General features: G+C 39.0%; 1 protein-coding gene across 6 annotated transcripts in view; it reads right to left on the reverse strand.

Annotated features, from left to right (window-relative positions):
* Positions 1-14,090, reverse strand: part of FNDC3A (fibronectin type III domain containing 3A) — a 118,302-nt gene that overhangs the window by 5,613 nt on the left and 98,599 nt on the right. For all 6 annotated transcript variants that reach the window (XM_033052039.2, XM_033052038.1, XM_033052040.2 and 3 more), the window contains 10 exons: positions 13,421-13,559; positions 10,760-10,828; positions 9,340-9,458; positions 7,162-7,267; positions 6,895-7,070; positions 5,738-5,851; positions 4,020-4,169; positions 3,652-3,935; positions 1,595-1,804; positions 44-210 (listed from right to left, as the gene is read on the reverse strand). In XM_033052039.2, the coding sequence (XP_032907930.1) occupies positions 44-210; positions 1,595-1,804; positions 3,652-3,935; positions 4,020-4,169; positions 5,738-5,851; positions 6,895-7,070; positions 7,162-7,267; positions 9,340-9,458; positions 10,760-10,828; positions 13,421-13,559 (1,534 nt within the window). The remainder of the gene's footprint in view (positions 1-43; positions 211-1,594; positions 1,805-3,651; positions 3,936-4,019; positions 4,170-5,737; positions 5,852-6,894; positions 7,071-7,161; positions 7,268-9,339; positions 9,459-10,759; positions 10,829-13,420; positions 13,560-14,090) is intronic.

The raw sequence follows: 14,090 nt of genomic DNA on the forward strand, positions 1-14,090 counted from the left end.
TGCTATCCTCTCACTCCCCAAATGAGAAAAGAAGCACCCTTACCTTTCAAGGCAGCTGGAACAGATTTGGGAGTAGTGAAAATATATTCTTGAGAAAGGGGACCTTCACCAGCTTCATTACATGCCTGAATACAAAATTTGTATGATGTTGACTCACTGAGTCTTTGAACTTTGTATGTATGACATGGTCCTCTGTATAAGGATACAAACCTGAAAATGGAACAAGTAGCTTATTTTGAACACAGAAAAGGACTTCTGACGCAGCTAAAAGTATTGTCTTGAAATCTGTTCCCAAAATTTCCCAGAATATAATGAAAAGCCCAGAAACACTTATTTCAGATTTAAACAGTGTTCTGGCTGCTATGAAACAATAAGCACATTTTCCAGGGTCAAATTTTTATTTCTTATGTCTTTGAAATAAAAATCTCTTGGACAAAGAACACTACAGATTCTTTCTTACCAAAAACGTTCCTAAGCATTTTAAGAAACTATTTTGTATTTGAAACAGTGGGAAAAGACAGCAGTTGTGTCTCTCAATGAACTGCATTTTTTTTTCCCTTGGCTATCTATTCCTCCAACATCTTTAGCTTTTCAAAATTAGGTAACTAGATTTTAGCTTTTTGCCCCTTTGCAACTCCTCCTTATTACACCTAAAACCAGTGCCATGGATCCAATTGCTCTTGTACATCATTGCTGGAGATCAGCTCAGGCAGACCTGCACATGAAGGCAGAGTCACACTTGTAGTGCACACCAAATCTGTTTCTGAGAGTTTTGTACACAGGCCCCTCTCCTTCATATGGCAATTCTTGCACAAACTGATCATGGCAACTCTTGTTTGATTTTCAGTTTCGGTGTCCCCAGGACACAGCACAAACTTATCTCTTCCTGCAGGGGTTGTCATCTACTTCAGCTTTTTCTTGTCTTTTAAAATTAAGACAGATGGTACCTCCACATGACTTAGTCTTTGGTAATGGCAATGATTTTCTTTCCAGTTAAAGAGTCGAACTTATTTTTCTCCTTATAGCCCAGCAATTTCACATAGTAGATCTCTTTAATGTTTTTGTCAGTAGCAAAAGCTACTCATCAGAGACAGAACACTTTGTAGCAGTACTCCTTATGTTACCATTTAGGCAAGGGTTCTTGCTGTACCACCTCAGCTGATATTCTATTTAACAAGACACAAGGGATCCCTCCAAAGAATTAATTTGTATTAATTTCCACTAAAAAATTTGCATATAAGGCAACAGAGAGTAAAGCATTCATCCCTTCTGATATTAAGTATATAAAATTCACAACACTGATTGGACTTGTTCCTTTGACAAAATATTTAACCAAAAGTGAGAGAGAAAAGCATGCTGGTATGAAACACTGTGTTAAACTCTTCATGTTGAACTGTAAGTAAAAAACAATAAAGTCTTTTATCTTGTACTTCTCATCACAGAACACTAGAGCCCTTCTTGCCTTGTCAGATGAGACGACTTCCTACATCTGCTGCGAATTCACCAAAGCATATGGAATTTTGCCTTTTGCTGCCATCTCCCAAGCATGAGACCACAGTGACTCTGGGCAAATTAAAGCAATGCCAAAACCAACCTTCCGTTCTTATCCTCCATTTGAAGGTGGTACTGGATGGAGTCAGTTAATGCTTTTGCAGTTCCCTCTCCCCACTTCAGCTTGAGAGTCTGAGAACTGTATGCAGCACATTCCAGGCGAGGTGGATCCGGAGGGAGAGGCTTTGTTTTCAGTTTTATGGTGTGGCTGAAAGGACCGGCTCCAAGACTATTTAGGGCTTGAATTCGTACCCTAGCATTTGGAAAAAGAGAGAATAAATTAACTTGAAATCAGATTCTAAAAATAACAGGTCATACCCACCATGCCCATTAAATTGGGAATAATGGCACTATCTACAATCAAGACTTTTATTAATATTGTACTTTGATGGACTGTCAAGAATGTGCAGGTGCATCACTTTCCTTACATTTTAAGGAGCTGGCTCGATTAGAAATAAAAATATTAAAAATAAATTTACAATAGTGAAAAGATGCAAAAGCTCTGTGAGCGACTTTGAGAGTGGTCCATCTTTCTGACCATGCAGGCCTTGAACCAAAACTTTTGATAAACACATTGGAGTGATGAGGGAAGGTAAAAAAACCCGGCCCAAAGAGGGTAAACCCTATCTGTGATTGTTTTATCAGGTGAGTTCAAGGATGACTAACAGACATTGTTATGGACTTCTTTGAACAGATTCTATTCATATGAAAATAAAGTGATGGTGCCCAGCCACCTCTCTTGCTGTTTCCACCAGAAACATATCTCTGGGCACTTGCAAACACAAGCCCTCTTGGGTCTGCACCCAAAGCGAGAGGGGAAACCAGAAGTCGCCAAAGGACACAAAGCTGAAGAAGATGTAGAACTTGATACTCAGGGAAAAGGTGGAGTTTTGTTTTTTTCTTCTTTGATACTCCAAGGAACACAATGCTTGCATTAGATTTGTAAGTAAGAATTAAAAGACCTAGACAAGAAATTTATTTCTGAAAAGGAAAAAGCAGAAAACAGAGGCTCTTTATGTATTTCACAAGTAGCCACAGGGAGCAAAGTGTATCTAATTTCATTTTGCAGACTTAACATTTGCTTGTCCAAAATAATATCTAGGTAACTGGAAAAAAGTAATCATAGTAATTAAATTCTGAAACAGTCAACTACGCAACTGCAAAATGTGGAAACACAAATGTGTATGCAGGATAAATAATAAATATTTCTTGAGGTTAACACATGCAATGTTTTATTTGCACAAGGAGTAGACAGTGTATTCCATAAAAAAACTTACGTGGGTAGATGTATAGACCTATCTCAGCAATGGGAACAACTCTTTTTTTCAGTCTACTGACACAGAGAGCAACAGCTCTTCAGATTGAGGTACACAGAAACACTGTATTCTGACATAAAGCCATAAAACAGTAATTAAGGATTCAGAAAACTGTGTAGCCAGAAATCCCAATTATACTGAAATCAGAGTGGGCTAACTGAAGTCAGTCTGACTTCAGTGGGACTGCATTCGCCTTTAACACTGAGGACAAGTTTTTGTAACAGGGATATAGTGCCTTCAGGCAAAACTACTGATTTTTGCATTTATATTTTTCAGTAACCCTTGGACTGAACATAAGGGATAATTTCAGCAACCAAAATTCTTCAAAAGAGATGCCTAGTTGGCTGATTTTTCAAACTGATACTGTTCATCCTGACTTCCACTTTTCTTGTGGATAAGGCATTGCAAGTTGCAATGAGCTGTCATTAGATCAGACTGGACATAGTCCTTCCTTGGATGGATTTTACCTTTTCAAACAGAGAAGCAACCAGTCCAAAACCAGTTATGAATCTGAGTATGTGATGTGAACTCAGTTAAATCGACACATTAACCAGACAGACACAACAATACTGTAATAAACTAACATAAATTATTTTTGGAAGAAAATAAAGATAACACATCTATTTATGATGATCATGATTACAAAACTTCTTTTTGCTCCATGGCTATGCATTAATGTATCTCTGATAGTAATAATAAAGACCAAAAAAAAAAATACAAGGAAACAAAGCATTTGCTTTTGTGGAGGAAACAGTAGGCTGTCAAGTAGCTGTGCATCACATACCTGTAGGTAGTATCTGGCTGTAAGCCATCTATAAAATAGGTCAGATCCTTCCCAACAGTTATTGGCTGCTTATCTCCAAAGTCTATGCTGTAGCCAAGGATTTCAGATCCATGGTCACAAGGTTCTTCCCAGCTTATAGCAAGGCATGTGGAAGGAGAATAGTGTGGACTTTCAACTTCATCCTCACTTAGTCCACGAAGACAGGTCACAACTGCAGGTACAGAGGCTGGAGTCATACATGCCACTACTTCACTGAAAGGGCCTGCACCTGCAATATTCACTGCCTGCAAATCCAAAGTAGACCACGTTTGCATGGCAGAGTCAATTAGCATTTCCAGATTTCACTAATAATAGTTTTACATCTTTACCTGAACCCTGCAATAGTATATAGTGGCAGGCAAAAGCCCTTTCACTTCACAGCTGAGCCCAGGTCCACAATAGGAGATCTGCATGCATCCTTCCACACCGCCCCACTCCAGTCGATACTCTGTGACATCAGCTCCATTACTTACTGGTACCTTTAAAATGGATATCAATAATTAACAATTAAATATATTGATAGAGAAAAAAAATCAACCAAACCCACCACATCTGTATTTTGCTTTTGTTCCAGAGAAGTCCTACCCTCCAATTTGTTTCCTGATTTTTAACTTAGTACAATAAAATAACAGGCAGAATCTGATACAAACTTCAGGAAGTTCAACTAAGACAAACACAAAGCCCTGGACTGATACAAGAAAGTACAAACTGAAGAGCAACCTTTACCAAAAAAAACCCCATGTGTCCTGTGAGAAACCCCTGTGAGAAAGCTGAATAAGAATTAAGAATCAACAGAGTGTGTCTGATGAAGGTGAATTATGTATTAGTTGTATTAGCAAATGAGAAGCAAGAAGGGCAAAAGGAATAATGATTCCCCTCTACTCAGCACTTGTGAGGCTGCATCTCCAGTACCATGTCCTATCCTGGTATCCCCAAAAGGCAACAGACATTGATGTAATGGAGTAGGTCCAGCAAAGGGTCATGAAGCAGGGAGTACAACACACAACAAAAAGTGAAGTTTACTTGATAGCAAGGTGATCCAGCTAAGAGAAGATCTTACTGCTGCCTTAAATTACTTACTGGGAGAGTACAAACATTATGACAGAAATTCTTCTTGAAGATGGACAGTGCAAAGACAAGAGTCATGACTTGCATTAAAGGATATTTTGACTAGACATAAGCAAAAAATCCTACAGAACGAGAGGAGAGTTTTACTAGGCTGAAATATCTTCATTCTTGGAGATAAATAAAATTTCACTGGGAAAGGCCCTGAGAAACTTACATAATTTGAATAGAAGGTTGAACTAAATGACATCTAGAGGCCTGCTTGTGCCTAATTACTCTGTGACTCTGTAAAACAGACATCAAACATCTACAAGGCTGCCTTGTAGATATTTAAGGAGTGCTCTTCTGATATTCCTCTAGTAGGAAGCCTGAACACTACTTTCCAGGTAAAGCAGTTTAATTTTTTTTTCTGTACAGTTCTGTAACTCAGATACTTCACCCCATCTCTAAGCCACTAAAAAGCTGTGTTTAAAGAGTATTCCCAGATTCAATCTTTCTTTTTACAAGCTTAATTTTTATCCATTGTATTTTTTAAAATCAGATATCTAAATACCGTGGGTTTATAGGAAGTCTGTGAGGCTTTTGCTACATTATTACTGATGTAATTATATAAAATTAAATCAGATTATAAAACCAAGAAACGCACAATAATCTATTGTATTATGTGGATACATTGCCTCTGAGGAACTATAACTATGTTAAAGAAAAGTTTTAAAATGAGACTGCATCACTCAGAAATGCAGAGCAGCAACTGTGGCAAAACTTTTAAACAAAAGAACAGAGTAAGATGCAGTACCTGCAGCCTGCCAACTTACTGTGGCCTTATAATGCCATGATGAATGACTAAGGTTTTACCTATTGGATAATCAGGCACAGGTGCTTACAAATAAAGTGATAAAAATACAGTATTAGATTTTTCAAGCTGAACTCAAACATGCAGAAGACAGTTATGTTAAGACAGGTGTTACCATGGCATTCTTACCTCCCACGACACCTGAGCACAGGCAGCAGATCTGCACGCCACTTGAGGGGGCTTGCACTGATCTGGGGGTCCAGGTGCTGTAGTTATTTCACATTTTTCTGAGTAAGGTCCAAACTATTAAAAAGGGAGTTGATATAATGACATTGTAAAAATGAAATTACCACTTTTAAAAAACCAGTTTACCACAGTAGGGACATGAAACCTGAAACTTTGTATTACTTCTTCATAAAATAAATTTCTGTGGACTGTGGATTCAGGATTTATTTCAGTATCTGACTATTCTCCAGAACAGCTATAAATTTTTCTTCACTCCAGCAAATGCGATGAGAATAAATTTGACACTTCAAAGTCTTGGGAAAACCAGGGAAGTACTATCCAAATCCTTATTCTGAACTTACATGAAGACTGCACTGGAACATAAACCAATTGGTACAGCCTATTTATATCTATGTAGAAGAAATAAAGGATTAAAAACCTGCTGAGCTATGAACCATTCTTTGCAGAGTTGTAGGAAGATAAAAGTCAGGATAATGCTTTAAAACCTTAAGCTGCAGACCTCTCCACAAACAGTGTCAACTCACCCTGACAGTTTTTAATGAAGTGTACATCATTGAACGAACTAAATAAAGCTTGTTCCACAGCAACAATTGATTTAAACACATTTAATACTCCAAAGAAGGAAAATAGTCTTATATCTGATAGAACATGCACTCAGAAGTTAAACTAAATATAATAATCGAGAGTCAGGAAACACTAATTATTATGTTCTGAACACCAACAGCTGTAATAGTAAAGGTCAATCAACTTACAAAGCTGTATGCAGAAAATTATTTGCTACCTTACTTCACATGAGAATTGTGAAGTTGTAACAGTGCTTTGATAAAGTACTTAGCATTTCCTAATGATTTCCTAATATTACTGTTCAGATGAAAGTCGTAATTAGTTGTTTTCTCTTCCCTTCATATAAAACTGGCCTTCATTATAAACCAATGTTTAACCGTCTGTTCCCACACAATAAGCTATGTGACTCAAATGACTGTACATTAGGAAATCCTAATTTAAAAATTATAGTTAAATGCTTCTTTTGAAATAAAAAATCCCTTATAGTGATTAATTGCAGTCTCTGGAATGAACTTCATTCCATACTGCCTCCTTACCCCAGCCTTGTTGGCTGCTCTCAGTCTAAAGCTGTACATCCTCCCTGGGAGAAGGCTGCCCACTGTGCATTCAACATCAGAACCCTGGTAAACCTCTCGGTGTTCATCGCTTTCTGCCTGAAACATTTCCAGACCATAACAGGTAATGGGTGAACCACCATCTACCTGAGGTGGTCCTAAAAATAAGAAAGAAAGAAAAGATTATTTAATGTTAATACATAACACATTTGGATCCCTTACAATCTCTAACACTTGTAATAAAATTACCCCAACGCAGCTGAATTTCTCTTGCTCTTGGTCTACCCTGTAGCCTTGGAGGCTGGCATGGACCAGGAACCACTGCTGGTGTCTGCACCAGTAAGGAATCAGATACCTAAAAAAGAAAGATAGATTAATGAAGTTACCCAAGCCAAAACAAGAACTATCAGTTGTGCCATAAGTAAAGGCAAATACCTGAGTCATAAACAAGATCTTTCCCTTTTTTAATGACATCTTCAAATATGTGAAGATGCTGAAGTGATCTGAAGTGATTTCTCACAATATAAACCATGCCAAAATGATCACACAATATGCAAAATTTGCTTTTGTATTTTGGTATATGTGCAAGGAGTAGAATTAAAAACAGTGGTTAATTATCAGTACAAACCTAGTACAGATGCTTGAAATATGACTTATTCAATGTAAACTCGTTCTCTTTTGCATCAGACTGCAGTCTAATGAGTTCTAAACCCTTACTCTAAGTAAGGGTTGAAAGAACCTCTCAGAAAGCAAAAGCGAGCAGTAGTGCCAATCAGAAGAGATTAAAAAAAAAGAGATTTCAACTTTTTGATTGTTTAGCAATACTTAATGTGCAACAAGTTTCCACCTCTGTATGACGTTTGGGAAAAAAATTACCTAAGGACGTAACAACACATGCAGCAGATGGCATTGATTGTTCGGGATGCAGACAGAAGTGAGCAGAGACAATGAGGGGTTATTAGCTTCAGCGTGATGCAGAACAAATAGGAAGTTGGAAACCTTTAGGTTTACAGAAGAAGTGAATCTCAGAGTCGCATTTCACAACTGGTTTCTACATATGTTCAATAAAGAGCGGACTGGATGATCTGCTGCTTTTCAACTCCTTTGAATATATTGCACTGAACAACTGCTGCTACTTAAAAGGCAGAATGTTTTGCATATGTTCATGAGAAGCTGCAGAAGAGTTATTACATCTTTCTTCACAGTTCTATTGATTTCTGACACCTTCAGAAAGTATCAGGACTTTCTGGAAGTAATTTTCTCTTTGGTTCTCAATGTTAATTCTAAAATCATGGGGTTGGGCTGTAGGGAAGTAGATTGGCAGAGTAAAAGCCTCTAAAGAGACTTTGGAGACTGTGGTCCGGTGACTGGGAAAGTACTGCAGCCAAGCCAGCATTGGAGGAGTCCGGATTTATTCTTAAGGCAAGGTGGCTGTAGTCAAGGTTATCTTTGCAGGAGACATCTATGTGGAGGAAGAACACATACTTTTCATATTGTAAAGCAGGGTTGGGTAGAAATGGCAAACAGCAAGAATAGAAGGCTTTAAGATTTTTGTTACGGTAAAGCCCTGCTGCAAGTCTGCAGAGAGCCAGGGCTGTCTTTGTTACACTTGTTGCTAAGAAAGGAGAGCGAATACAGCAAGACATTTTGACACTGGCAGCTGAAATACACCACAGAACTGACAGTACACGTGTGTCATACTGACATACACATTTATGCAATGTATGTGTATAAAGGAGCATAGTAAGACATAGTAAATTGTTTGAGAATACTGAAAAGTAGAACAATCTAAACATTTTAATTGTGCTTGAGAGAGCACAGGAAGCATAACCCTGTAAAGCTTGAGTGAAGACTTCTTCCCCTGCCTACTGCGGTGACTTGGCTACTCAGACAAGGTGCTCCACTGACTACAGGAAATACATTAAATTAATAGAATCACACAATTCATAGAATACATAAATTCATAGAATCACAGAATCTTCTGAGTTGCAAGAGATCTACAAGTCCAGCTCCTGGTCCCAAGACAGCCTCAAGAAACCATTGTCCAAATGCTTCCTGAACTCTGTTATACTTGGTGCTGTAACCGATTCCATGGGGAGCCTTTTCAAGTACCCTTCTTAAACTGCAGCATTGGGTTAGGCCTTAATAAATGACATGGTATAAATGTATCACATTAGAAAAATGTCTGTTTCTGTAAATAAGACAATCATGTCAAACAAGATATAATATCAGAAAAGAATATTCAGATATAATTCTTTAACAAATGAGCAGAAACTCAAACCACTGTGCAATAATACTGGAACTTCTGAGGTTCTAATTATGGCTATTTTGTTAGGCACTTCTGCACAATATTTGCTTAAATATCTACTGGACCAGATTTTCTTACAGAGAGGAATTTTATTTAATAAGAATATTAGCCGATATTACCGTGCTTTGTCCTCCTTCCCCAACGCAATATACACGTAACCGATAGGAAGAGCCCGGATTTAGTCGGTCACACACATGTTCCCTAGCGGCTCCGCTGTATATTGTATCCCATTTGTTTCCTGAAAGGTTAGGAACAAGTGTGCAGTGAACCAAAGTGTAATTTGCCACACTTCAGTACCAGCCACAGTAGGTATTCTAACTTCACTAAAATAAGTGTGTGCCTGATGTTTATTAAAAAAAATACATATTGAGACTTCTTTGAATTTCCTGAAAGATCCTATAATTTCATAAAGATAATTTCCTATATGTAGATCTGCTGAAGTGAAAAAGCTTCCTTACTTGGTATTTACCTTTAACTAGAAGAGAACTTATTGGGTCAGCAAGCACATTGAGCATCATAACCAAATAAACAGGAAAGGTACAAAAGTAAAATTTTTCACAGAAAACAAATTTCTAATTACATTATCTTTTTGCAGGCTGTTACTACAGTTTACAATTGATTTAGTTTGTTCCTGTATTCCTGAATGGCCCAGAAGCATGTGAAATGCTGATTCCATTATTGGCATTCTTAAATCAGAAACTCTTTAGCATTTTCTCTCTCTTTTTAAGAGATTAAGCAGAGAACCTGGGACTTTTAATTAAATCTCCAACAACTCAATACACCATAGAATTTAGAGGGCTGGGAATGAAACATAATGCACAGCTCACTAAATTTGTATGAAAGGTTTGGGTGCCTTATTCCAAAAGTGACTTAATGTGGACACATGACTGAGAGACTAAGTATCAACCACAGCTGAGAGCCCTGAGAGGGCTCTCACCACATCTGGGGGCAGTGCTCTGTCTGAATATGACACAGCATAGGAGAAGTTTAAACTTTCATTCTCTATGTGACTCTGTTTCTGAATTCAATAAGGCTACTCAAGAGGCTTAGATTTTTAAATAATTTAGCAAGAGAGGTTTATGTCCAATTTAGAAATACTGTCAGTTTCCTTTCTGTATGAAAGAACAGAAAAGCAAATAGCAGAAAGTTACCCCAGCTGCATCATTGTCCTCTTAATAGTGATAAAAGGAGTACAAGCTTTTCTTTCATCTGCCATGCAGAGAACAAAGCTACATGTCCCTGTCTTCTTGCCCTAAAATGTCTGAAATGTGTCATTTCATTTCCAAAACTGAATAGACCTAATTAGTAAGTTAAACAAAAAAACACCTCTTGCGTCACAGATTTTGTGGCATCTTTCTTTTCTAAATTAGAGAAAAAGAACTTCTTGTGTCAAGCATCAATGTGCCTCTATTTTCTTTTTGAATATCAGTCCCTGGCAATAACTTTCCCTGTCAAAATACACATTTTATTCTTCCCACATGCACACAGAGACAGGAAAAAAAATCCCCACACAAGTGAATGCCAATATATGATACTTACCACTTAAGCCTTCAGACATTTCCACAATATATGTATTTATTGCTGCTCCCCCATTGTCTTTTGGTGGATCTATAAAAAACAGCAATACTCCAACTAAGCTAGGTAAGTTAAATGGCTTTATGGCTTTTGGGGAGGATTTCCCAATTGCAAAATCAACGGACAGCTGGAGATGGGTGCTTATTTAGACAGACAGTATCCTAGTCCAGGGCAACAGCAAATCATTCCAAGTCCTGCTATGTGAAAGCCAGCTCTCAGCCCTTCTGTACACTTTACACAGGAAAAGGGACAAGGGAATTGCCCCTGGGAGATGCCACAGCAAACATTTCCGTCTCAAGTGCTATGCAAGTCTGCCTGAGTATGGATTCAGGGACTCAGAGTCTAATGGTCCTGTAATTTGGACTGCAGACAGGAAATTATACGAATTTGTGTATAAAAATACTACAAAATTATTTAAGGACAGAATTTCAAAAACCTAAATATTTTGGGACAGAATAGAAGAGCTCTACACTGAAAACTTATATCTTAACTTCTAACATAGCACTAAAAATTGAGTTCATTATCCTCCCTGGTACAGCATTCATGTAAAAAATACAAATCTACCGACCTTTCTTCGACATGTAATCCTAATACTGTTTCTCAAAGATGACTTAGAGAGCAGCATAATTAAAATAATGGGAAACGACATATTGAACAAATATAAAGACAGCATTATACTTCAACACAGAATGGTACTCCTGCCTAAACATCACATTATTGATGTGCTGGATAAAATTATGTTGCCTCTTAGCCAAGGGTTATGTACCATAAAACGCCAGCTATATAAAGTGAGACTTTGATGGAGGACAGCACTTATTTGGTTGGATGGAAATTACTCCAAATGAAAAAGAAAATTGGCACACTAATTACCACATAGAAAGAGCATCTCTGTTCCAAATAAAGACTGTTAAAAGTTTTATATATAAATTGATATTTTAGGTAGCTTTTGATATACAAATGAGTTTTTTTTTAATTACTTCATACCTAATGTGTTGTACATAAAAGATCAAGTATCAGGTCCTGATGTAGGACAGCATTCTGGGAAGATGCAAGACTGGACGTGTTGAGTACTGTTTATACTCTACAAGTAAATTTCTTATTATTGATGCTAAAGAATTAAATTATTAAATGGAAATAGGTAAGAAGTCACAATAAAGGCAATTTTTTTACTGCTTGATTTTCTGCTAAACTACTGCATCACACAGTAGTGTTTAACCTTCTCATATTTTATAGCATAAGGTAAAAAATCCTGAGCTCAAGGAAAAGTTTCTCAACATCCTTAGCAAATAAAAATTTATCTATCAAAACCATATAGTTAGAAGATACAGGTTGAACTTCAATCTTCTGTTTTGATAAGAACCCACAATGTCATGCGCCTACTTTTTGTGCCAGAGAAACAGAACTTTTTAGTACATCAAACACACTCTTTTAAGTGTTGTAATTCTCTGCAATAACAATCCCTGTTACAATTAGCATATTATTCTTCCCACATACAGTAGTTTCACGAATATAAGCCGCATGGATTATAAGCCGCACTTCCGGTGCCTCGACAATGTTGCTGTCTTTGTCAATAGATAAGCCGCACCCCGAATATTAGCCGCACTTTCGTTCGTCGCGAGAATCCATGCGCAGCTTTCACAAATTGGCAAATTAGTAACAGGATCGCGGCATAGCGGGCTTTACTGGTTCGGGGCGGGGCCAGGAAGGCTCGGCCCGCTCATGGTTGCCGACGGGGCCGGGTGGCCCAGCTCAGCGCCACGGCTCGGCGGGGCTGGCCGGGCGGTGCTGCCGCCGCCGCCGGGCTCGCTGGCCCCCCTCTCCCGTCAGCACCGCCCCGCGCCGCGTTCGCTAGCCCTGTCGGCGGGCTGCCGCCGCCGCCACTGGGCTCGCCGGCCGCGCCGCGCCGCGTTCACTAGCCCTGCCGGCGGGCTGCCGCCGCCGCCGCCGGGCTCACCGGCCGCCCCCTCCCATCTGCACCGCCGCCGCGTTTCCTCGCCCTGGCCGGCACTGCAGGCCCCCGCACCGCCGGGCTCCCCCACGCTGCTGGCCCCGATTCTGCTGGGCTTCCCCCGCTGCCAGGCAGCCCCACCCGCCGGCCTTCCTGCTTCTGCCATGCTCCCCTGCACTGCTAGCCCCAGTTCTCCCGGGCTCCCCCGCCCTGCTGGCCCGGGCTCTGCCGCCCCCCTGCCCCGCCCTGCTGGCTCAGGCTCTGCCGCCCGCCCCAACACTGCTGGCCCCGCCTCTGCCAGGCTTTCCCACCTCTGCCGGGGCCGGCCGGGTTCCAGCTTGGCTTGGGGCTGCCGCGGGCTCTCACTTCCGTGTTGGCAGCTTTTAGAATTTTGTTAATGTATTAGCCGCCCCGGAATATTGGCCGCACTTCCGGGTTTCCACCAAAATTTTGGTCAAATTGGTGCGGCTTGTATTCGTGAAATTACTGTAATTAGTTGTACTGCCACACTAAGTATTTTGAGTCAGTATTTTTCCATGTAAATAGATCATAATGGCTCAGTTGACTGAAGTGTTACTAAAGCAAAACTTGACTTTCTGTATAATAAATACTATATATATAATATATATTAAAAATACAGAAGAAATACTCTAAATAGAGCTGAAAAACATTCTTACCCCAGATTATTTTGAAACTCTGTGCATGAATTTTTCCTTTCACTGTGGGTTTTGAAGGTACTCCAGGTTTGTCTGGACAAGTAATGTACTCCACTGTCTCACTTGGACTGCTTTTCCCTTCTGAGTTATAAGCAATGACCTGAAAAAATATATAAAACACTGTAAATGCATTGGATAGTGGTATACTATTCACTGTTTATTGTAAGGACAAATTAATTCATGTTGTATATATAGACAGGCATATAATAAATTAGCACAAGAACTAAAGTTACTATATACATTAATTTTACATTTTCATTAGTCCCATAGTTAGATAATTACTATACTGAAAATATAAACACATGCAAATTGCCAAAAAAACCCAAATTCTTAAAAAAAAATCCCTCCCATCCTAGTATAGCATCTTCTTTTACAGAAGTACATTTAGAGATAAAAAGAAGTGTTTATATGGGTAAGTTGTACTAATAACAGCAAAGGGATTTTATAAGCTCTTCAATCCCAAGGATCATTATGGCAAAAGTTGTCATGAAAGGCATGTGAAGGACAAGGAATTATATTTGTCAAGGGTAAATCGTGTTTAACCAACCTACGTGCTTTCATGATGAAACAACTTGTTCAATAAATGGAGGAGAGCTGGGGACATCATCTACCCTAATCTTAGTTTGATCTC

Source organism: Catharus ustulatus, chromosome 2 (genome assembly GCF_009819885.2).
Source record: "Catharus ustulatus isolate bCatUst1 chromosome 2, bCatUst1.pri.v2, whole genome shotgun sequence".
NCBI classification, from domain to species: domain Eukaryota; kingdom Metazoa; phylum Chordata; class Aves; order Passeriformes; family Turdidae; genus Catharus; species Catharus ustulatus.